Source organism: Lissotriton helveticus, chromosome 5_1, assembly GCF_964261635.1.
Source record: "Lissotriton helveticus chromosome 5_1, aLisHel1.1, whole genome shotgun sequence".
In the NCBI taxonomy this organism is placed as follows: Eukaryota; Metazoa; Chordata; class Amphibia; order Caudata; family Salamandridae; genus Lissotriton; species Lissotriton helveticus.
The window spans coordinates 1,095,138,157-1,095,163,010 of NC_136065.1; the positions used below are offsets into that span (position 1 = coordinate 1,095,138,157).

Consider the following 24,854-nt stretch of genomic DNA (forward strand, 5'->3'; position numbering starts at 1 on the left):
ATTCAGACTGCCCTGGGCCTTTCAGGGTGCGCCTGGTCTAGCGATATGTGTGCATTATAGGAGTGGCCGCAGGGCAAGGTTTTCGAATTGTGATGCGGTACAGTTTTTTTTTTTTGTTTTTTTTTTTTTTTCATCACTTTCACAGTGACACTGTACTTGGCTTCAAGAAGGGGCTCGCTCAGAGCCTGGCTCGCTGGGTGTCTTATTGAGTTGATATATGACCATTTGGTGGGCAGCACCATTTGGGCCAGCTGGCCCTGCTCCGGGCGTCTTGGGGCATGCCTGGTTTCGCTGGCATGGGGCATTAGTGAGAGCAGAGCAGCCCAGGAGCTGTTGCTCCAGGGTAAGGGTGGTGCTTTTGTGGCTTCTGCTATTCACACCGCTTGGCGTTCGGAGGGCAGCTCTGTGCCTCTTTGCGATTTGCGTGCACTCATGTCGGGGGAATCGGGGAGATGCGCCTCGCAACACTATTTATTTTGTGTCTTTCGCAACGACCCGGGAGGGTGTCCCGTTGCGCATTTCATTCGCTCCAGTCGAGTCTGTCCCGGGGGAAGACAGTCGGTTTTGAAGGCCCAGGTGTTTCCAGTCGTGCTCATTCCGGTTGTAACTGACAAGAATATGGGTGTGGGGCCAATGCATGACCTGCTGCTTTACACTACATCCTCATCCGCAGCCAAGATTTTGGCTCTAGGGAGCACAGGCGTGCAGTTGGCCGGGTGGAACCCCTCTTGTCGTTGGTTTGGCCCGGTTCTAGGAGCCAACTTTGAGTTAGAGAGTGTTCATTGTCTGACAAAGTGTGCTCAGCAGAGGATTGTGCTGCATTTGTTGCGCGGACAGGATGTTTTTACCATTGTCACATCGGATTAAGGGGGTACTGGGCACGGTGGCTTGGGTGAGGCTGCACACAGTATGGTTTAGAAATACGGATTTTTGTTCTCTTTGCTATGAGTTAGACTGTGATGGTGCCTCAACCTGCTACTGGTGGCACTGTTACTCACCTTGGCTGTACGTGGGTGTTTATGGCAAAGCAGTCACCAATATTCACTTTCAAGTGTTCTTTCCTTCTGCTATTCTGCACGAACACCATTTTGCGTGTGGAGGGATAGTGCAGAGTGATATGAGGTATTTACGCCACTGGGTGGCACCATTCCGCTTGGGGGGGGGGGGTTCCCCGCCTTGCCGGAACGCTGTGCACTGCCGGTCCCCCACCCTTGGACCTAGTACGCTCTGTAGGACGGCCCGAGTGAAGAATTTTGCACGTTGTTATGGCCGACATCAGCGAGTCCGCGGTGAATTTTGTTTATCGCGGAGGCCCCCTCACCTTCACGTGGGGGAGAGAGGGCTGTACTTTCTCTCAGGTTTTGTCACGATGTCACGATTACCGGGGATCCGAGACCGTGATAGGGGTATTAAACGGTTTTGATTTAATTGGCCTTGTTTTATTGGTGGCAGAGTCTTTCGGTCACGCGAGTAATGACACCGGGGAGCAGCCATCTTGTGGACCGTTGCAGCTTTTGGGTTTCTGCCCACGTGGGCAAGGGCGCCAGGCTGCGGCCATCTTGACTTCAGTTCGGCTTTAGGGTTCTGCACACGAGGGCAGAATTTTCGTTTTTCTTTGCTTTTCCCGGCGGGCTTTACTCCGGGTTACTGATCAAGGTGTCGTAGCCGCTATGTGATGTGAGGATGGTGTTTACCAAGATGTATGCTTTCTCCTTATGTGATGATTATTAGTCAGATCTTAGCATTTTAATCGTTAGTTATTCTGTTAACAGCTTTTGTTAGTGGCGAGAGTACGGTCTGGGATGAGGATGGATGCGCGGCTCGGAAGGGAATTCCATGCTCGGGTTATTATCCTCTCGCTGTGTCTGCTTTCAGGCCGGAGACTCTTCGTCCTTTGTCATGGAGCCTACGCCAGAACTAGGATTTGGGCATGGTGGGCGCCCGAAGCAGATCGGACCGAGCGAGGCTGCAGTTGCTCCTGCAAAGTACTGCCAGGCCATGCCGCCCTCCCCCCGCTGCCTCGCGCGGAGGTTTTTTTTTTGTAATTTTTAGGCTCCTCTCGGGCGTACCAAGGGGGTCGCTTTGCCTCCCTTTCGCTCGCTCCACACGTTCTCTGGAATGGTGTCTATATGGGAGAGGTTGGTCCATTCTGAGCTAAACTAATTTTTCCACGCATCAGAACAGCTTGCTATCTTCCGTTTTATTTTCCCTGTGCAGAACGGCTTTGTGGGATTCTCTTTCCCAGCACGGGCCAGTGTTGTCCTCTGCGACGCTCAGAGACCTGGGAGATTTCAGTCTGCATCAGTGGTGCTGTCATGGGCGCTTTTCCGACACTCGTTTCACTATCCTGGCTTCGTGGTTGTTCGGGATAGTAGCATTCTGTAGCTGGCTGGGGGAACAAGGATTTGGTACGTGTAACCATGCTGTGCTTTGCTGTCTCGCTATGTGGGGACGACGGCTCATAGCTACACACTTTGTGTTAGTCCCTTCACTTAGTGTGTGTTCTTTCTTTTGCAGTCGGAAAGGGTGATTGCCTTGAGCGGTTATGCCCCTAGTAGTACACCGAGTTTTGTTACACCCTGTTTTCCACAGCATGCTACAGTTTGGCAGGACTCATTTCTGTATCCCCTGCTTTTAGTTGGGATCTCTTTCAGGCTCTCGTCGGATGCGATGCTTGTGCTCCACAAGCAACACGGTCCCCCAGCGTGCTCTTAGGATAGTTTGTAGGGTTTTTTTCCTAGCACGGCTGCGGGCTTTCACCTCTGCACTCATCGTCATCCACTAGCCAACTTCCCTTCCATCTCAGGTGGATGTTCTTGCTGCATCTTTTTCCGGATGCCATGGCTATAACAACAGGTGCCAGGCGGGGGGCAGACTGGCTCCCGCATGCACAGGAAGGCCCGGGGGCAGGTACTCTTGGGGTATCTCGGGGGGCTGGTTCCCACCTTCTTGGTATACTCTCTCCCATGCCTTCACTTAGCGCGGGCGGTACCCGCTGGGCGTCAGAGCACTTCACAATAGGAAGATACCCGTGACTATAGCACTAGGAGTTTACCCTTTCCTAGGAAACATAGAAAGTGGCTTTCGTGCCTCTATGACTAGAGGCAGCTCACGGTGCTTTACAGCAGGAAATGGGTTGCGAGGGCAGTTCCATGCTCTCTAAGTCTAGGAAAGGTACCTTTTGCGAGGACTGGAGGACCCCGTTCACTAGAACAAACGTCACGTGGGCATTGGTGGCTCTGTTGCAGGTAACGGAACCTACCACTATGCTAGAGGGAACAAGCAGCTTGTGACAAGAGAACAGTGATGGGCACGTGTACTTTGAGCACCTCACACAGGTAGAAGGATATTTCTTAGTATATAGCAGACTACCTACAACGGGATCTCACTGGGAAGTCTTCCTTGTCCTTTGCAACCTTGATTGCAACATGATTTTGTATGTGACAGGGGGGAGACTTTTACAATGTTTTGTTTTTCTCTTCCTTATTCAGACCAAGCACTTCACTTTTGGTCAACTGGAACTTTCTTTGAGTATCTGCCTCCTTGATGACACTTTTAGCGAAGATTGTATTGCACTTTCCATGGAACTAGCGGCATCTCTTATTCCACTCTCTCTTTGGGGTTGGGTTACCGGGTGCCTTGCCTGAACAGTGACACACGTTTACTCGATCTGGAGCCTCTACACAGGCTGATGGATATGCTATCGTGGGACCCCCCCTACAACACCCTACTGGGCAGTAGGCTGGCAGGGTGTGTGACTGACAGGCAAGGGCAGCTAGGATCTGTTTTAATCAACAGGGTCAGGCAGGGTGATCGGCACGCTTGCCACGTCGCATAAGGGTGCGGTGGCGCCAAAGGGGACACAATTTTACACTTCCCAAACCGGGTCAGGAGTGCATCCGCGGCACTTCTCATATATGCGGTTGTATTATCGGTTGCCCTTGTTTGAACCTTAGTTGGGGGCCCCTGTTTGGATCAGCTTCGTATTTCTTACAGTCCAGCGCTTACATGCCCCTCTTGGGGAAGTGTTACCGACAGTGCCCGGGCATACTCTTTCCATTTCAGAGTGTGCTTCCATTCTTTATTCGGGGATGGTTACGTGTTTGCATTAGTTCACGCAGCAGCTCACTAATAGTAATGGAGATATTGGGTGACGCCGCCAACTCGCCCTTGGAGGTTCAGTTTTGACCTATAGAATCCTTTTAGTGATGTTATAAGAGTAGAACCCTTGCCCTGGCGGCGCAGCGGGCAGCTTTGCAGGAAGGCATACCAGGCTTGGTTATCTATCGCTGTGGGTCGGTAGTGCGAACATTGGGGTGGGGTTTTTTCTCTCACAAGGTTGAGCAGAATTTAAAGAGACTCGGACTTGGTCGGCGTCATCTGATATTAGACTGTGTTTGCTTGCTCAGGATGGGGCAAAGCCGTCTTTCCCATTCAGCACTAGGTGTGTCTTCACGCAAAGCATAGTTTTCAGGTGCCCAGCTCCCGTTTTACGGTGCCAAGCATTTTAGACTGACTGTGTAAGATTGTGCTACTCTGCTCTTCCTAAGCTACGCAGTTTCCTACCATACCGGCACTTTGACTCCCTAAAAGCAGCATTTATATGTTATTGTTTCACCCAGGCACACTTCTTGCTAGGGCATCTCTACAAAATCAACCCCTTTTCATTGGCCCTCTAGAGTCTCTTGTTGGTCAATTGGGTGTATTTTCTGATTGAGTTCTCACTCAGCTTGAGTGTTGGATGGCTGGCAAGAAAGTGTTATTCAGGTCTTGTTATGTCACTCTTAGTGCACGGAAATGATGGACATGTCCCACTTAGCGGTTGACACTTTGGTAGCTATGGTGGGGGGGCTGCTAGTTATGGTTGGCTATGCACGAAAACTATATTTGTGGCTTAGTTAGCTTATGCACTAAGAAGCTTTGACTAATCCAACAGATGGGCTTGTTGTTTGGGAGCGCTCCTTTCGTAAGTATAGATAGGGAGACATTAGCATAGCGGCCAATTACCACGCATTTCTCAGCGCCTTTGCCTGAGCAAGCTGTGTAGCCCTGCAGATCAATTGTGCCTGTATTGCCACACTTTTATCTCTTCTTTCTGGCCCACGCCGAGACAATGGCATAGTCGTTTAGAGCATCGCCAGTTTGCTATAACCCGGCAAATTGGCACTATGGTGTGGCATTGTCAATTTGCACAGTATTTTGGGCCTGCTTTGGTACTCATTCCCCTCCTGCCTGATCCCACCTAGACCTCTCAGCTCGGGCTCCACTGTGGTTCAGGCTGATACTTAATAGCCTCTCCTTTTCATATCGGGGGTCACTTGTGGGCAACCGCGCGGCCATGTAGACGTTTGCTTTGGCTGCACTGCATGTATTCACAGTTGGTTAGGATGCTGGTTTTTAGCTTCACAGGGACCAACGCTAGGACAGGCAAAGGGTGACGTTTGGGACTTGTGACAGGCACGAGGAGATAACTTACACAGTGTAAAAGGGATGTCGCCCATGCAAAATATATACAGCCGTTTACGCATTCTGGAGAAACTTGCGGCCACGAAGGGAGTTGTCCAAATAATGTTATTGGGCACCAGGCACCATTTGAGGCACTTCGTATGTTGATGTATTTTGTACTTTTACGTACCTGTAGGGCCCAGTAGGGGCAGGTAATATCAGTATATACACTATCCACAGGAATAAACCAATGCCACCCTTTGGTGCACTGAACTAAGGAAACACCACACAGCAATTTTACCACGAGCCCTGTTAAGGGTGGCCAGTTCGTGGTCGGCTAGGCATGTGAGCTTTTAGTGTGGCTTCTTCATTTTGTGCGTCTAAGCTGCATTGACTATGTCAACAGTTGGGCTGTTGGAAGTGCAGGCTTGCACCACGTGATGGTTCATCTAGAGCATCCTAGACAGTCTTCCAGTCCTGCCCTTTAGACCGCTTTTCGGCTCTGGTGACCAACTGTCTTGCTTAGTTGGGGTGCATTAGGTGTAGGGAGGAGGGGGGTAGAGCTTATTTCAGCACATCTGGTTGGAAGTCGGCTTGTGGGGCATCTCTTTGCTCTCTGAGCTGGCATGTTTTTTGGTCTTTACCCCCTTGTGGATTACTGCAAGCTCACTTCCCCAGGGCTAGGTAGTCAACTAAGGGGGGGGGGGGGGGGGCTGGCCTCCGTCTGGCCTTGCCAGGTCAGAGGTAGCCAATCTTTGGCTAGAGCTGCAGTGGTGATGGTGTTCAAAACCCAGTCTGTTGGTTCTGGGCCAGCTTCCCTCGCCATCCGCTGCCGGGGGCAGCGGGCTCTAGGTGCCTTTTGAGGATCAGGCAAGGGTATTCTGGACTGATGTGCGTGTCTCCGATTGACACGCTCACAGACGGGTTCCAGCGGAGGCTCCCCGTCCACCATATAGGGAACCTTGTTGACACACCATCTTTCTAGTCGACACCATCCTGGTGTGTAGATCAGGGTCTCAAGCGGTTAGCAGGGTCCAGGCATCTTTGACAAGTCCCTGTTTCAGCAAGCAGTACAGGTTGACACTTTGCATAATTTTGCAGTGTTCCTTAATCGGACCCAATACTCTTTATTCCCCATTACTGAACGTGACATCTGGTGTGTGCACCAAGGATCTTTTTACGTTGTGTGCGCTGGCCACCACGGCATGTTACGGCACCTGATAGTACGACCACATTGAACTTTCAGTGGGTCTTGCCACCAGTGGGGATCAGGTAAATGTCAGTGGTCAGACATGTCTCCATCTCTGCAGGCAAGGCGCGCGTCAGGGGAGGCGCTGGAGCCCAGGCGCAGGAAGTCCTGCGCTGTGTGTAATTCAAAGGGCAGAAGAGACAGGACGTCATTAGACTTGTGAGACCTTACGCCATGTGCAAGGGGCTTCAGGAGGATACCTTGACACTCCTACCCGTGTTAGCTGGAACTGTTCTGGCTGGTTAAGGGTGAGGCCCTAGAAATTACAAGCTAGGAATAGTAGGAAGTATGTCGGCCTTGGTGGGGGGCCCTGGCTGCGACGGTCGCCACACCCAGGGCTGTGGCGGAGTTACAGGGCGATCCAGGGGCGGAAAGGTACCCGGGAGTACCCTCTTCAGGAGCACAATAGGATGCTGAGGCCCAATAACCCCAGGAAGTCTGTGCGGTGGACCCTGGGGGTGCGACGGCGCCCCGCTATCCTACGGGCGGTTGGAAACCTGTACAACCGGGGGTCGCTTGAACGCTCCGCCCCTCATAGGGGGGGGCGTGAGCAGGAGGGTGGACCAATGGTTCACCGGAAATGGGAGGAGCTATCTCCTCACCACAACCGCTAAGCAACGATTGGCTAAGGCCACGTTGCAAATTGGCCCATCAGGTGGTAGGTCGCGAGGGACGGCTTGCCTTTGGATCGTCTGTAAGATAACCCACCTTGTTGGCATGTGTATATGCTAATAAACCTGCAGCTACTTTTGTCCAACAAAAAGTTGTCTTGTCTGCTTATTTCTGCGACATGCATGTTGCTGCGAGCGGGCTGGTGAGTGGGCCGATATTGGCACTAAGCAACAAGGACAGTCTTTGGAAGAACAGAAGGGGCCCAGAGCTCATTCACTTTGAAGTTGTGTAAGTGGACAGAGGCACTCCCTACCTGCGTCCCTGCCTGGGCTCCGGGCACGGGTCTCCCCCGTGCAGCCTGCGGGCGGAGCGGGGTCCCATTATTTTGCATTTTGGTGTCACCCCATGTGATGGTGTCACCCCCCCCCCCCGCACCCCTTAGTGACGCCACTGAGAAGCATGATGTGAACCCAGCAAGACTGTTTAGAGAGAGGCAAGAATTGAGGATAAGATATTTTGTAGAAACTCCATCGACTCTGAAATAATAAGATCATTATCAGAGGGTGTCTGATGAATTAAAGCCTGAGGTGTAGCCCTTTAAACCCATCCCTTTCTTCTTCCCAGTAATTATTTGTCATCACAATAATGCATCAGTGCTTTTATCTTAGTCGTTGTCTTATCTTAGTCGTTGTCTGGATTTTAGGAACAACGTTGGATATAACCAGAACAAATGTCTCTTTATATTTGTTTTCAAAAGCTCTTTTATTTCTATTAACTTCCTCCTATTTTAGTATAGCTTGGTAAAACTGCTGTTTTCCAGCACATGGAAACAAGGTCTTTCAAACACAGCAAGAAGTCAGCCCACATCACCCCCATTTTAAAAGAACATTAATGATCCCCACCATTCTCCAGAAGCAAAAATTGCATTTAATATGCCTTCTATAGCCAATGAAACACTGTATCTCAGATCACCCACCTGCCTGAAGTTTAAACTAAGAAGCACTGTGGGAGAATCAAATACTGGAAGCACATCAGAGCTTCTTTTAGAATTCTTCAAACCAGAGTAACCAAGACCCTAAACGATGTTTGTGGAATCAGTGAGCCAAACACACAAGACCTTACCCTTACATGCTCTCTGGCTGAAAAGACCTAAAGAGACACCTTTTCAGAGTCTACCTTGTATACTGAACATTTTATTTGTTCTACCTCTTTTCTGAGTATTTCTTCCTAGCCCGAGGGGTTTTTATACTTCTGTTGTTATTTGTGAAGCACCACGCTGCCAGTGTGGCCAGATCTGCACTACATACATACGTTCGGTAAATAAAAAACCAAAACGTATTCTGCTAAATTAAAAATGCAGTTTCCGATTGACACACTGAATGTTACTACTGCCTTTACTCAAAATAAAGAGGCGGTGGTGTAAAACATACCTTTTTTTCTAATTTCACCTTTTTTTGTTAACTTCTGAAAGTTTGTTAAGGCTCCTAAACTCTACTATGTCTTATAAATGTCTGGACAGTAGTTATCATTTACAAGAATTTTGGCCAATGGATTGTTGGGTCATCAACCCTTCTTCCTTGCTGCTAATCTAATTTCTTGCTGATCCATTTGGCAATTGACTGAGATCAGGATAACTACATTGCTATGTAAAGAGTAGAGCCATCTTTGATAAGGGCACTAGCTGCTGCTGTTCATTTCCAAGCAGGTGTTGCGTGTTAAGCACAGTATCACAGCACTACAGTGATTATTGGTTTGCGTTCTTCAGATTCACCTGTTGATGGTTGTGTTAACAATTCCATTTATGTAATGTAGCTTTTTAATTGTACATACTGTACTTAGAGCTTGAAGGTCCACCATGCAGATAAGGTCTGAGTATAGATTTTTGTCCATTAATAACTTTGCACCTGTTTGATGAAAGTTCACAAAACTTTGCAGACCTGTTGCACCCATTTCATTGTCAGAAGACTGAAAGTTTCACGGCGTTTGGTCAAGGGGGTGCTAAGAAAAAAGGGGGGGTCCCAAAACGTGCTCAATATCTAATGCATTTGGGATAGACTTTTTTATTTCACGTAGCGCAAAAATGGCCAGTCGGATTTTGCAGAAACGTGATATTAGTTATCACTGTGCTGATGCAAATCAGTGTTTAAATACCCATCTTTTCTTAGTCTTCTTTATTTCTGGGGACAAATCCTTGTTAAAAGAGCATCTGAACACGATGTTGTATGCATTTTCATGAGGATTTATAATTCTTAAGTTGCATTTCATTTTTACAACCCCACTAAAAGTTGTTTCCTAATCGTACAGATTATTATTGCATTACCCTGAAATATTTTGTAAACCGGTTTTATAGAGTAGTGCTCTCTCCATTTGCTCTAATTGATAGCTTGTGCAGAATTTGCATTTATGAGTGCTTAGCAAAAGCCCTCTGGCTTTCAGTGAAACATGCTAAGCATTTTGAAAGTACTGTTAGGTCGACTTTACAGTAGTTTATTGACTCGAGAGCTGCCTGTCAGTCACCACTGAGAGTAAAAAAATATAAGTTTGACAGACTCGGAAACAAAAAACAGTTTCCTGGAAATTGGGTCTGTTCCCATTCAGGCAAGCAAATTTGAATGAAATAAACGTGGCATTAAACATAGAACATGAAGATGGTCTTTCTGCCTTAAGCCAAAAGTGGGAAACTGCTTCCGCTCTGAGGTGGGCTGTACAGATTTTCCGAAAAGGACTTCTCATGTTATTCAAAATTTCTTTGCAAATGTGATTCAATGGTTGACAGAGGGTGTTGAGGTGGGTTTTCCTCCTTGGGGATCATTTCTGAATGGTTACCCGCGCAGATGAGCAAAATACATGAACGGAAGGCCAGCTAAAAAGTATTTACTGTAGAGCAGTTCCAGATTAAACTCTAAATTTCGGGGCCCCCCTCGCAAATTATCTCCTAATACCCAATGCACCCGATTTGTTTTACAAACTGACAGCTGCCAGAAGATGACCTTTTAAGAGACAAGCTGCTATGTGAATCTAATGTCTCTGGTTTATGTAGTTTACGTTGTTAATGGGTACATTACATTAATACAGTAGTTTCTTTATAGAGTCTTTAATGTAAAGTTTATGTTCCTTTGAGTTGATTTTTTCTATTTTTTGGAAACAATATTTAAGAAAGCTGAATTGTAATTTTCTTTCAAGATCAAATCAATATTATTTTGATCTGTTGTCACGGGGCCCCTAAAAGGAGTGGGGGCTATAGGCCGGTGCCTACTTTGCCTATTTGGTAATCCGGCACTACTGTAGAGGTGAGCCATTAAGAAGCCTACTAAATCCATCGTGATATCACAGATGTGGAAGTACTTTATTGCATAAGGAATTGTGGTAGTATGCAATTACTGCACATAAATGTCATTTTTTGGCCAATCTAAATAAAGGTCAAAATGTTTACCTTATCCCCAATCATCTCATAACGCACTAGTGCTGCTCTCAAACTCACCTACCAAATGAAACTTTATGATGTTGCTGGCAAAGCTTACAGTCCCTACTGGGCATGCCATCTGCCACAAAGAAACGGCCCGGAGAAGGCATTATCTTCAAGCAAAGCCAAGACTCAAGGATTATGCACATCTACTGAAGAAGTCTCCTACATTTTACAGGGTTACCAACTCGCCCCATGTTGTCAGGAAAACCAATGTTTAGTCCTTGGCCTTTCTGTTGAAAATCTACCGGCTCCAGGGTCGAACTGGTATACAAAATAGGCTTGGGCACCAAAATAACAGTCACCCTCTTTAGGGAATCAAATAACTAAAAAAAAAAGCGGTCCACATTTGCAAATCGATGCAGATTTGAACATGTAAATACATGTTGTATAGGTGTTTTGCAAGGTATAAGCAAATGCATGCATTTGTGCTCCCACCATACATTGTTAGTATTAATTTCAGGAAAGTCAACAGTACTCACCAGACAATAAAGCAGGCCTAAAATCAGCCGGAAAATCGACCCAAACACATTTCTGTCAGACCAGGCCTTCTGGCACTGTCAGATTGCCCTATGGGCCAGTCTGACCCGGATCGTTAAAATAACCCTGAAAAGCTCAAATCAGGCAAACCAGAACTACAGCTCTAAGTAGCCATTAGTTTGTAAAAATGAAAACCAGGACTGGAACCCTGGGTACCTTTTAAAATCATATCTTTAGTGTGAATATAGCGGAATCATCTAGGGTTCCGCATTACCTGTGCGTTCTTATTATCAGAATTTAGGTGTCCTGCAGGGCACAGTTGCCTGGTATATGGCTCATGCCATGAATTCATTTCTTTCTGAGCAGCAATTCGATTGCAGTGCTGTGTGCACTCCAAATCCAGTGTGTTGAGATTGTCCAACTTCTTGCTTCGGAATAATGTGTCATAAAATGTCAAGTTTTCTTCTCCCACATAAAGGGTGCCTTTAACAAAGAAGTGATAGAATATTGACCATGGTAGGTGGCATGGCAAAGTTTGAACTTGGGACTATCATCATTTTAATTAGGAATACCAGACAGACATTTCATTCTGATCAGAGACATTAAATAGAACTTACTCTCCATAGAGTCGTAGTCTATTTTGTGTCTCTCATTATTCCGTTTCCATGTCCATGCTTGAATGGCATCATCTCTCATAAACCCTCGGCCACTGCATTCAGTAACAAAGTGAACCGACTGTAGGTTTAATCTGCACCCTTAGCAGCGGTGGCGTAGCTAGGTTTCCATGGGCTCTAATGCAAGAAATGTAATGGGGCCCCATGCCTAGGGTGCCATTCCATTCTGTCAGTCGCCTCCTACACTCCTCAACCTCCTTCATCATAATCTGTATCTGCCATATCAAAACTGACTGCCTTTCTCATACACACTATTGTATTTACACTCCTTGTGTTACACTTCTGAAAGTTAAAGCTATAACCCTAAAAAAGCATTACAAAAGCCAATAGGGTTGCCCCTTGTAAAGTGCATACGAACAAAAATAAAATGGGCATGCACCCTACACTCATATAGCTGCCCTGATATAGGCACAACCCTCATGCTGCACCAAAATAGGCATACGCCTCACTCTGCACTTAGACAGGAACCCCCTAAAACCTGTAGACCACTTATTCTCCTCTCACAAAAGACAATGCAATTCCCACAGTCACACATTGGCATACCCCTCATTATGCAGTCAGAGAACATGGTGGATATCCAGCACTCGTACAAGCACACTGCTCACACACAAGTACACCACTCATTAGGAAGGAGCAGAGTAGGGACAAATGGTGACATAGGAGGCCCAAGTTGAGTATCCTGGTGCGTGTACATAGGTACTCTAGTGCAATTCAAAGCTGTTGAGGTAAGGAGTACTGAGACCTGAATGTCCACTGAGGTTATCTAATCTCCCTTTCGGCTATACTTGGACCAGCACTATGGACATTGTGAGTCTAATCTTTATGAGCGTTTGTGGGAAAGAGTCCTGGCATCCAAAAAAGTTCTGCTTGCCTCCTAAAAAACAAGGTAGTGGGGGTTTCTTTGTAGTGTAAGCATACACTAAAATAAAGAAAGAAAGAAAGAAAGAAAGAAAAATGAAATACGCCAACTAAATCTGGAGAGCATTGGTCTCAGTAAGAAAAAGAAAAAGCTTTGTACTAGTCTGCCCTCTTGGAACAGTGAAAAATATACACTATGCTAAATTTCAAGATGGTGGCATAGTTTTGAAGCTTGCAGTCAAAAGGCCTGGCACTCTGCATAAGAAAACTGTGGTCCAGTAGCACTGACAGTGGAGCTTCTGGTATTCTCATTATCCAATTAGCACTAGTCTGCAGTTGCAAGTGAGCTGCTGGAGGATGAATTGATGGAAATATCTCCTGAGGTTGAACTCCTCTGGATACAGAGCAAGCAAGCAAAATACTGCTAATCAGACAACCTGACATCCTAAAGACTAGCAATTGTCTACTTGGCAGACCCAAACATTGGCAACAAAGTCCATGGCTGAAGTGGACATGTGGATGACACTCTATCTGATGAATTACTACATTGATCATAAGCTGATTTTCTGTATGCAAGTTTATGTATTAGTTTTGTTAAAGCATTATGCTGGTGAGACAGCTAAAATGGTGTTTTGGTTAGACCTGAGAAACAAACAACAACAAAAAACAAACAGATAGGTGGAGGGTCCAAGGGAATGTTTAACGACCTTAGCACAGTCACAGCCCCCTTAACAAGATATGTACTACAACAAAAGTGACTGTGGGTCTAGAGGAGAGGAATGTCTATGTGTGCCTTAATGGTTCTGTGTGTGCCTCAAGTATGGAACATACAACCGGATATCTACACAGTGTGAAAGAGTATCCATCAGTTACTCGTCCTGTACCGCCCTTTCATCATCTGGACCACTTCACAGAGTGGGGAGTCCATGTTGTAACCACCTCAAGAGATTGTTATGAAATGGTTAAGTACAATTGTAAAAGGACTCAAGTGGCCAGTGGTAGGTCTGTAATGTAACTGGAAGCAGTGCATAAAGTGAAAAAATAAAGAAAAGTGTTGTTAAAATTGGAGAGTGAACGCAATAATCACTTTATTCCGGAGCCGTCCACTTCCAAGGGAATAAAAACAATTAAGTGCAAATAGGTCAGTAGATTGAACAAATGACTACTGACTAGATCTTATGGTCGACATGTTTCTGCGGAAATTAAAGATCCACAAGGTTATCTACCGCTTCTTCAGGACCTAATAAATATTTGCTACAGCTCAAAAGAATAATAGTATAATGTGTAAAAGTGAAGTGAACACAGAAAATGATCAAAAGTATCACCTGTTCACTCCTGGTAATCCTCCTCTGATGCGAGAGGAACGTGCTTCTCCTCACCTGGCATGCAGCTCAGGATAATGGGGCACCGCACTGTCCGTTGGTACTCCTTGCAGCCCAGCCAATATTTATTAGGTCCTGAAGAAGCGGTAGATACCCTTGTGGATCTTTAATTTCCGCAGAAACATGTCGACCACAGTGCTCCTGCAGTGCTTCAGTGGGTTCTGTTGCATGAAGTCTTTCTCCTGCAGCTGAGGGAATTCGGACGGATCTAACAGCAAGCACCCAGTGCTGTAGGACCTCCTGTAGCCATAGTAGGCTGTGGTGCTGGAACAATATTCAGACTCGGAATGCTGCCATCAATGTTATTACTGGACCCATAGGGATACTGAAAAATCTAAGCATCAAACATAGAACAAGTGTTGCAAATGAGCCATGCCCATTCGGTAGGAGAGTGGTAAGGATATAGTAAGCACCTGGTATGGCATTTAGAAACACACTGTCACAAATATATTACTAAAACGTGGTTTGGTACTTCACTGGAATTTACAAACAGCATTTTTTCTAGTGAAATCACAACTAAATTTGCATATACATACATTTTTACTGATAAAACTATATAGTGCACAAATGATAATGTGTGGAAAATTAGTTTTGGCAAATATTTGTACTTTTTACATCACCAAGGAAAGTGTCTTGATTTATTTTGATCCTATTAAATATTTGTTTTTGTATCACACCTAAGAATTGAAAAAAACACTTTATATGTGATTTCCTATTTATTTTGAAATATTTGTACAGCTTATTTATAGATATTTATATTTTGTTGTGTTTTGGAAGAAAACTACATCCTCCAGCCTTCCCTTTCCCACCAGCAAGATTGTCACATAGTTAATTTTTATAAAATCCTCACACTGTGCAGAAAGAGAAAGAAAAGTAGACACCAGATTCCATTTTAAAAGAATAAGCAGTAAATTGTCAGAAGACTAGGCTGACATTTGACATCTGTGTTTGAACACACAGCAAATGCCACAGGATAAAACAAACATTATAGTAATCTTTAATGCTTATTCAGTTTAGAACTCCAGCATGTTTTTTGGGAGATCAGGGGCTCAAAGGACTGTTGTAGTTGGGCCCCCTCCCACCCTTGGGCCCGGTGCATTCCACGGATCCATTACTGGTAGCTAAGCCCCTGTATACCTGCTATAACCAGACCAATTCATTGGGTCAAAGACCTTGTACAAAAGCAAATAACTCATCCTTTTATATACTGCTTGGAACATTATCTGTCAAAAGACACTCAATCAGGGGATTTTGGATGTCAGACACAGTGATATGTGCATCGAAAGGTTAATCCAGACCCAGCTCCCTACTCTTTCTGATTTTCTTATCAGCCCCATCTCTCTTTCTGAGATGTGTATAGGTCCCTTCCTTGTGATCCATCACTGAATCAAAGAGCAGTCTTTTGAAGTGTAAAGGGAGTCTCTTCCTTTTCCCTCCAGTGTGTCCCCACCCAGCTCACAAGAATGCAGCAATTCGCAAATCTGTCTGGAGGGATTCCGCTCCTACTCCTGTCTTTACAAGGCAGGGTTGAGCTTCCCAAATTGGACCCAGGGTCCTCCATACAATGTACCATTACAGGCACACTCACTCAGTGTACTTTCACTGCACACTTTCATTCCAGCTCTGTTCCCCCATGCGTTGTACACCTACATGTACCCAAGCATCCGTCACAGACACTCAGTATGTTCACACTGTTCAGCACTGAAGCTTGTCTAGATTTAACCAGGGTCTGCTCTTTACAAACACACACACTGCCAGCACGCACACTCACTATGTGCGCGCTGCACAATGCACAACACTTCACCCTACATATTGTACTCCACACAGGCACATCTACACTCATCACATGCTTTTCCTCACATGTACTACAGAGCACTACATATCTCATCGAATATACTCCTCTCTGCATCTATACACCCAGCACACGTACTAACCACACATGCACCGCACAGTACTGCTCCATCCTTGTACTGTACCCTTTCCAGGCATACATACAACCAACTCACCGCCACTACTTCTTCACTGTGCAGCACCAGCCGCTCCGGTAGTGGGAGTACCTGCCAGGCGGTGACGTGGGGAGGGGGGGGAGCAGGGTGGGGGGTAGTAATGTGTGGATTACAGAATTTAACAGGTAAGTAAACATATAAATAAATAATACGAATTTCGTTGCGTGCATGATGCAGTGCACGCAATGAAATTCGTTTTATTTATTTATATGTTAACTTACCTGGTAAGCTCCGTAATCCATACATTACTACCCCCCACCCTGCCCCTCCCCTCCCCACGTCACCGCCCGGCAGTTACTCCCACTACCGGCTGCGGCTGTGCAGCACTCCGCAACTTACCTGGTGTAGGTGAAGGGTGAGTTAAGCACACAGCTGCAGAACTTTTAAACGTGATTGAGCCTGTAGCCCTCACTACAGTGACCAGGGTAAACATGTCCTGTTCACTACTACTGATCTTTGCACAGTATGCTACTACCATGCTTGTGCTGTTTAACCCCTTCTGAAGGTGGTAGACTTCTGCCACAATGAGGGTAGAGCTTTGGGCACCCCTCCCAGTCCAACAAGACTACAATCCGTGAGGCAGGCCTATATAATGGCGCACAAGCATCATCTGTGTTCGTCTATGACACAAAATCAGCATTAGATATCCAGACAACGGTACTGTTGGGCACTCAGTGCAGGGGTATAGTTGGGCACTCAGTGCAGGAGTACATGTCTTTACCGTGCAGAGGACTTTCCCGTCCTATCAGTAGGCATGTGTTTCTTTTAAAGACTGACACAGAACATGAAAGACGCTGCTATATTGTTTTTCATGCACTTATGTGCTCTGATGTAAGCCGGGGCCAGCGAGGTTGATTTTGGCATCTGATCAGTGATAGCTTATGAAGCAAATTTTGTGGTAGAAACTTGAGCACATGGAGGCCTGCTCCGGGGAATTGAAAAATGCGTAGACATGTCAAGCATTGACTGTATTAATGAATGCACAATGCCTCGCTCCGGAGGGCTTCACGGTGCAGGTTTTAAGTATGCCTTCCGCACTCTATGTGCAGACGTCATGGGAGGCGCACTTCAGTCCCTTCCAGCGTGAGCACTCTGGGTGTGCCCATGCTAGAGTGCACGCATCCTCAGGCCAAAGGAAAGAAAGCAGCGCCCCCTAGCGAAGCATCTGAGCAGAAGAAACAAACACAAGAACAATTCATGTCAGCACTGCGTTTTGTAGCCCGGAAGGCCCCAACATACAAATGCATTTATTTCACGTCTCAGGAACTTCACCTATTACATATTGACTTCCCATACCTGGAGAGAAGGATGCGCCCTCAGCAAACAGGCGCATTCTCTGCGCGTGGCAGCTGTTTCACGAGAGGTAATAAGGACGTGAACCAGCTGCTGCTGCGTAGCTTTCAAAATATGTTCGTTTGCACGAAGTGGGAAAACACCTCAGCATTTCTGGTGCTTTAACCGAGAAGCGCCAAAGATAAGGACTCCGGCACTGGGCAGCAGCAAAGTGAACGGTACCATACAATCGTGCATTGAGTCTTCTATGGAAAAACAAAGTCATTTGGGGATTTTTGTTTGCTGAATTCCAATTCAGACCAGAGGGCTGCCATTTGCTGTCTTATTTCTGTCGTAGGTCCTATTACGTTCTAATTAAAATCTGGCATGGATCCTACAAACGTGGAACATACAAACTCCAGGAGGAGACTTTCGTTTGTTCACTTTGCTATTTCCCAGACTTTCGGTAAGAAGCCCAATAGGAATCCCTGCTAAATATGTATAGAGTAGACGTTATGTAACTGCTGTGCACATTTCTCGTGGAAGGATGCAAGGGAAATGTGTTAATTTAGTAGACTTGCTTAGCTGTGATAGGGTAGTCCCAAGCTGGATCCACGCCTTGCTTTCACTGTATTCGAGTAGGACATGTATGTAGAATGAATCTAAATGCAGCCTGAGCCGCCTTCCTGAAAATCTAACATGCATCGCCAGTGCTTAATTTGAGCCAGTGGTTGCAGGTGGGGCCCATCGGCACCCATTTTTGGGAACCAGCACTTATTTTCCTCAACAGACACCAATCCAGAGCGAGAGAGAGAAAAACACGTAAGGAGGCAAGAATGAGGAAAAGAAAGGCTGAAAAACAGTGAAAGAAGGGAATAAATCGATCCAGCAAGAGTGAGATCAAGGGGCAGGGAGTGTGTGGTGTTGAATGAAAGAGCCATGAGGTACAATTAAGACTGCATAGCCTCCGTAATTGGCACCTCAGCACGGTCTTCAAATTAAGCAGTGATGCATCCACGCTTTCTAAAACTATGTTTGCCCTACTGGTTGTGTGGAATGATCATTGGTGAGCAGCCTTTGACTTCCCTTGGGGAGGCCATGTCTTACGAGAACAGTAACTTCACCACACTCCTAGTATGCAGTTGTATATGTATTATTTGTCATCCGTCAGGGCACAACCATTTGGTGTTATTTCGTATTGTTCTGGTAGTTGGCCCACATTTTTTGAAATAGGAGCTATGTCCTTCAAAGACATGCTAGCCCATTCTCTGATTAGACAGGAAAGTATACAGGTTATTTTCAAAGGTGTTTGCAATGTGTTAAGTTTGAAGACCTATCAAACACATTTTCCATTAAGCACATGTTAGCAGACAGACGTAGTATCTGCAATGACTAGAGTGATTCAGCTGCAACACACTAATGCAAAAGCGCTTGAAACTTTTAATAAGGGCCCCAAAACGACTTGAAACAGCCATAATAGGGCGAACCCTTTGATATACCTCTGTAAAAAAACTGTTGTCCAGAGATTTTAATTTTTGATTAGTGCTTTTGTATCATTAGAGATGTAATTTAGCTTGGGTAGACATTGCTAATCCGGGCCCAATTGCTTGGGATGACAGTTTAAAAGATGGCAGATGTGTTGCAGGGATGATGCAATATTTCAGGAACCATGAGACCTGTATACTTAATTAAGTAGTCTTATAGAGACAGAAAATAACTCCTCAGAGCAACTCTTCTGCAATTTTCCAAAATCGTGGCTCTATAATGATGTGTTAGCCATCATATTGGTAACTTATTTTAATATTGTTTTGGTTTCAGGTTTTCCGTTGATTAAAATTCGCAAATATTAGCGAAGCAGGTGGTAGCAGAGATCTTTACCTCCTGACAGAGTGTTGCTAACCACAAAATCTTGGGACTCTTTCAACAAAGGGTTGCTGTGAGGCGTTATTTTCTGTCTCTATAACGCTACTTGACCCCCAAAACCTATGTTTTGACACCAAAATGAAGTACATAGGTATCCTGGTTCCTGAAATATTACATCATCACTGCAACACATCTGCCATTTTTAAAAATGTCATTCAGAAAAATTCGGCCTGGATCAGCAATGTCTACCCAAGTAAAATTTTAAATCAAAACAATTTTTCTGCAGAAGTATGGCCGGGATTAAAAGTGGGCCGAGTGAGCAGCAGGAGTTCAAAATGCCCAACCCCACAGAAATTAAACCTAACCCTCTATCAGGCACATCTCCCAACAAAACATAAATGTATGTCTAGAAATATCTGGAATCCATATACAGTTTATTTTTCACATCATCATGTTAACATGTGTGCAGTCAGCTCTGCTTCAAACGTTGTGTCTGTTTTTTACATGTTGGTGGAAGTGTGACATCTGCCAAAAAATTGATGTTCATATGTTTTATTCAGAGTTCTGAGACCGTATATTATCTAAAAAAGAGTGGTTGTCTAATACACCACTTTTTGGTGGATTTTGTTTTGCAATGCCAAACTCTAAATAAGGCCTTTGGTTTCTGAACATTTTACTCTTTTGGTCTTGGTAGTAGTGCAGTTGCATAACCTGTGTAATTCTGTTAATGAACAAGCATCCAACACTGATGAATAATATAATTCATTTACATTGGACCTCTTAATAAATTTGTGTGTATCAGGCATGATTGTTCTTTTTAATATTATTTGATTTTAGTGAATACTATACTGTAAATTGTGTATGTGCGATTAGTTTTGCATTGTGTCTTTGGTGTTTTTGTTTGCCAAATAATAATCAAAAGACAGAATTTTACCTGTTAGGAATCTGACAAAAGGCACCTGGCAAATTTATGATTGCTCTTGTTTATGGATTCTCAAGTGATATCCATAATCACCTACACATGTCGTCCTCCTGTTTGGGGTGCGTACATTGATGTAAATCAGGTGTGTGAAGGGAGCCATCCATTTGTCTCTGTGCTTCACAGTTTTATGTGCAAACCACTATACGTTTGTGATTAGCATTTGCTTGTATGTCTCTCATTAAAACTCATACATGTCCCCTTTTTAGGTTCCACAATGGTGACTGGTCAAAGACGTCCCTCTACCCCAATGTCACCAGCCTCAGCTCCAAACTTACCATTAGCCATTGACCTTGGAGGTTCTGATCCAATGCTTATGGCTTCTGGGCTTCAAGGAAGTTCCAGCAGTGGTAAGTATCACCTTTTACATGATCACAGTGATGTTAATAGGACATCTTTTAGGGTAGTGAATCTACCATTTGCCTAACTGGTGACTAGAGAACTCTAGAGCAAGAATCAAAAAACGCCACCTTTTTACTAAAATTGCTCTTCATTTTGGATGTAGGAGTCATTTTTCCTTCATTCAAACCAAAAGCAAATGAAGTTTTAAAGCCACTCTTGAGTGCTGGCTACATGTTAACACTCAGTGAGATCAAAGAAAAATGGTCAACATTAATGAAACTGTATTGATGCATAATAATGAATTTAAGATTTGTCTGGTGAAAATGCATAAACGCTTATTTGAAGTTTGTCATAGGTTATTTATCAGTGTCCCTAAAAGAGTCACAAAAGTGTGGTAAAGCTGTTTTCTAAAATGAAAAGTGACTTTCGGGAGCTTAAGGCTGGTCTGACTCAGCTAAGCTCGATTAAGACGAATAAAGGTCAATAAAAGGTGGCATGAGTTGCTCATTGTCACACATTGGAGGAGCTTGCTGTAAAAATGTCTTATTGAGATATTAACTGTGTACTTTTTGTCATCATCTCCTGGCACTGGAGACTTCCATTAACAAAGCAGCAATTCGCACATTTAAACAACATTTTAAAGTGTTACTACTTAGTGCCCCCCACCTGAGACTACTGGCAGCTAATAAAAAGCACAGCTCCTGCTTTTGTTGCAGGGGGCCGAAATTGCAGCCCGCTGCAAAACCGGCACCCAGTAACAAAACATGCCCCCACGGCCACAAAACCGCCCCCCCCCCCCACCCCTCTGTTCCACTGAGGAAATGCCTGATGCCCGCTACGGCGAGTCCGCCCCTGCAGAGTCACTCACAATGCAACAAGGCGACGTGTTCAAAGTTAATATACAAGGATTTTAGGCTGTAAGGGCAAAAGGCGGAGTGTCTTTTTTTGTTCAAAGTGAGTTCCCTATAAGTTTAGTAATAGTTACTTAAAAAACTAGCCAAACTTAAAAGTATTACTCATGATAACCAGTTCGCAGAGAGTTCATTCCATTTTTTAAACGGATGATAGGTTAAAATGAGAGAATATTTACAACTACAACTATTTTCTTACACAATAAGTACAATTCAAGCTATTTCAGTAAGTCATATGAATGTATTGTAGATTTGAACACACAAATAAACTTAAGCAACAGGGCAGTTAATCAGCTCACAGTTTCAATGGATAATTTTTATGCAACAGCGCATTGCATGTGTTTTGTAATGGCTGACAGGAACCTGTTACTCCTATTTACACCAGAAACCACATAAGCAGAGGTGGGCCTCAGTGTATTGGACTTTTCTATGGTTTGCTTGGTTGGTGCTTCGCAATATGCCAGCCCAGTCATTTCTGGTAGTGAAGCCCCACAACCCTCCTTAGATAAATTGCCCAGGGAATCAGAACCCACAACCTTTGCTTTCTTTGCTTCTTTCTCTCACTGTCATATAAAGAGGAGATACTTTCCTGAGGCAAGATGGTGCCCGCACTGCCGGTCGCTTAAGCTTGAGCTCCCGGACCCCTCTCCCCGCATTTGCCATTTTAAGTCCCCCTGGATCAAAATGCAGTAAACAAACTTACAGTCTTCTTGGCTCAGCAGGCTTTGGAGCGTCCTGGCGATATTGCAGGTTCGGTGCTGTGGCTCCTTGCACTGATGTGGTGCTCCTCTGGGTCTCTGCGTGTCTGCTGTGCTTCGTCTACGGCAGTGAAATGCTCTAGAATTTGGGGTGGGGCTGACATGGTGGTGCACCCGGCGGTAATGCCTCTGAAATCCGGGTGAGGGAAGCCTCACAATCCGGCGGACGTATCTTGAGCCGCAAGAAGCATCTCAATTCAACATCGCGGTGGCAAGAATGGCAGCACAGGAGAATCGTCAAGAGAGAGACGAGAGAGCGTACCAGGAGAGAACATCGGTAAGCACACTGTGCCCTCTCTGTTTCAATCAGGGAAAGGGAATAAACAACATAGCCCCCAACACACCCGCCCTGTCAACGATCCTAATAGACTGGCAGATAAGGCTGGCAAACCTCTGAATTCCTGTACAGATCAGGGAAATGTGGAGTAGGATACAGTCTGCCAGGGTTTGGACTTGCCAAAAAGACCCAACACCCCGAGTAAAGTAGGGAACAAAAGTGTTTCTAAAATGGATATGGGGAGAGGTGAAGGCTACAGCAGTGCCACACCTGATATGGTGGTCCCCTCGAATAGCCACATAGGATTTGGTGACATTGGTACAGGTGCTCTGGGTAAGACCACCATAGGGGAGGGGCAGAGACATTAATTCTCTAACATAGGCAACACAGGTGTAAAAGATGACAGCAGCATTCAGAGAATGACTAAAGAAATTGATTCGGGGACAACTTCTTTTCCCTCTCCGATCCCTCTGACTCGTCAAGAGATGAGACGAAGCCAATCGTATGGCCTCACTCTAGGGGAGGATCCCCAGATAGTGGCCACAGTGAGACAAGCAGCACCCACCCTGGCAACCTGAGTACTGATACATCAGAAACCAGCCCGCGGACAGTTTGCAAGAGGTGCAAATTTGGAGATAGCAGTACGCTTGTTGGAGGCGCCAATGCCATGCTATGGGACTACTCCTTTTCAGCCGAACTTGGGGCAGGTGGGAGGTCTGTATCTCATCAGTCAAGGGAAAACAAGTTGGAGAAACCAGAGGATATTTCATTGGCTGTCATCTACCAGAGCATAATGGCTCACAGAGAAGAGACATGCACTGAGAGTCAATGGACCCAAGGAGCTTGTCGTAAACTCCAGAACTCTGTTAGACGGATTCCAAAATCTTGTTCAGAATTCGCAGAAAGATTTAATGAGGCAGAAGTCCGAATCTCTAGTCTGGAAGATGAACTGGCAGCTCAACAGTAACAGAAGCATTGCGCTCATCAAATTATGACACACAATGCAAGCTGACAGACCTTGAAAATCGCCTTCGGCTAAATAATCTGAGAGTTTTGAAGATCCCAGAGGGTGCGGAAGGACAGGATGCTTGTAAATTCATCATCGATCTCTTCTCTGAGGCTTTTCCGGAACTTCCGCAATGGGATTGGAATCAGGCGATTCAAAGAGCACATCGATTCCCATTTATACAACATAGACCAAGACAAAACACTCCTAGACCTAGAGCAATCCTTAATTCAATTAATAACTTCCTAGCTCGCCAGGCAGTATATGAACTTGCACTTCCAGATCAAAAGAAAACTGGAAAAGGGTTAGAATTCTTTGTTAGACCGGATTTCTGCTACCAGACGGTGGAGAAAGGATGGCAGTTGCGGCAGCTCATTTCCACATTTCAAGGCAAGGGGGCTCAAGCTTTCTTGCTTAACCCAGCTAAATTGAAGGTTATACACAATGAGCAAACTTAGTTCTTTACTTCAAAACTGCAGGCCAAAGAATATTTGCAATCTTTATAGATGGGATCTTAGGCTGCCTGCAATCTTTTTTCTGACGGGGTGAAAATCTACGGGGGCAACCCAGGTAGCAAAAGCTTTTTATCTCAGGGACCATCGGTCCCAAAGCCTCATAGCAGGGTGGGGGAGGGAGCGGGGGCTTTGGCTGAAGCCTCGTGATGGGGAATGGGCTAAAAGGTGTGGGCAAGCAGCACTGGGGGGGGGGGGAGCACAGGGGTGGGATGGAGGGAGAGGAAAGACTTTTTAAAATTCATAACATGTTGAAGACAGAAGAAGATGGATGTTCGCAGTTATGCACTTGGGTTATTGACCGGAGAGAGGCAGTGACATTTGATAGGAGATAGGATGTTTAATTTAGGATTGCGTATCTGCTCTTTCAATGTGTGTGAGTTAAATGATAGTGAGAAGAGACAACGGGTGGCTGCGGAGCTATGGGTGATGCAACCAGATTTGGCTTGTCTACAAGAAACTTACATAACGTGGGGCAAACGGAAGATCCTAGCTGAACTAGGCTACTCGGTACTGACATGTACACACCAATCTACAACAAACGAGGGGTAGCTGTGTTAGCTAAACACGGGATTCAGGGATCGAAAGAGCAGTGACAGACAAACAAGGTTGTTGGGTCATTATTCAATGTATAATAGTGGCACTTAAATGCCCGTGTCCTCAGTATACGGGTCTAATTTTGATGAAGTATCAGCATTGGAGGGGCCTAATCTATAACTAGCTTCATGGCCGACCCCTTTGATCTTATGTGGTGACTTTAATATA

The 24,854-nt window shown here is 45.3% G+C and overlaps 1 protein-coding gene across 1 annotated transcript in view; it reads left to right on the forward strand.

Annotated features, from left to right (window-relative positions):
* The window catches only part of NEURL1 (neuralized E3 ubiquitin protein ligase 1), a 418,646-nt gene that overhangs the window by 363,830 nt on the left and 29,962 nt on the right, over nucleotides 1-24,854 (forward strand). The window contains exon 5 of the mRNA XM_078643702.1: nucleotides 20,493-20,633. Within this exon, the coding sequence (XP_078499828.1) occupies nucleotides 20,493-20,633 (141 nt within the window). The remainder of the gene's footprint in view (nucleotides 1-20,492; nucleotides 20,634-24,854) is intronic.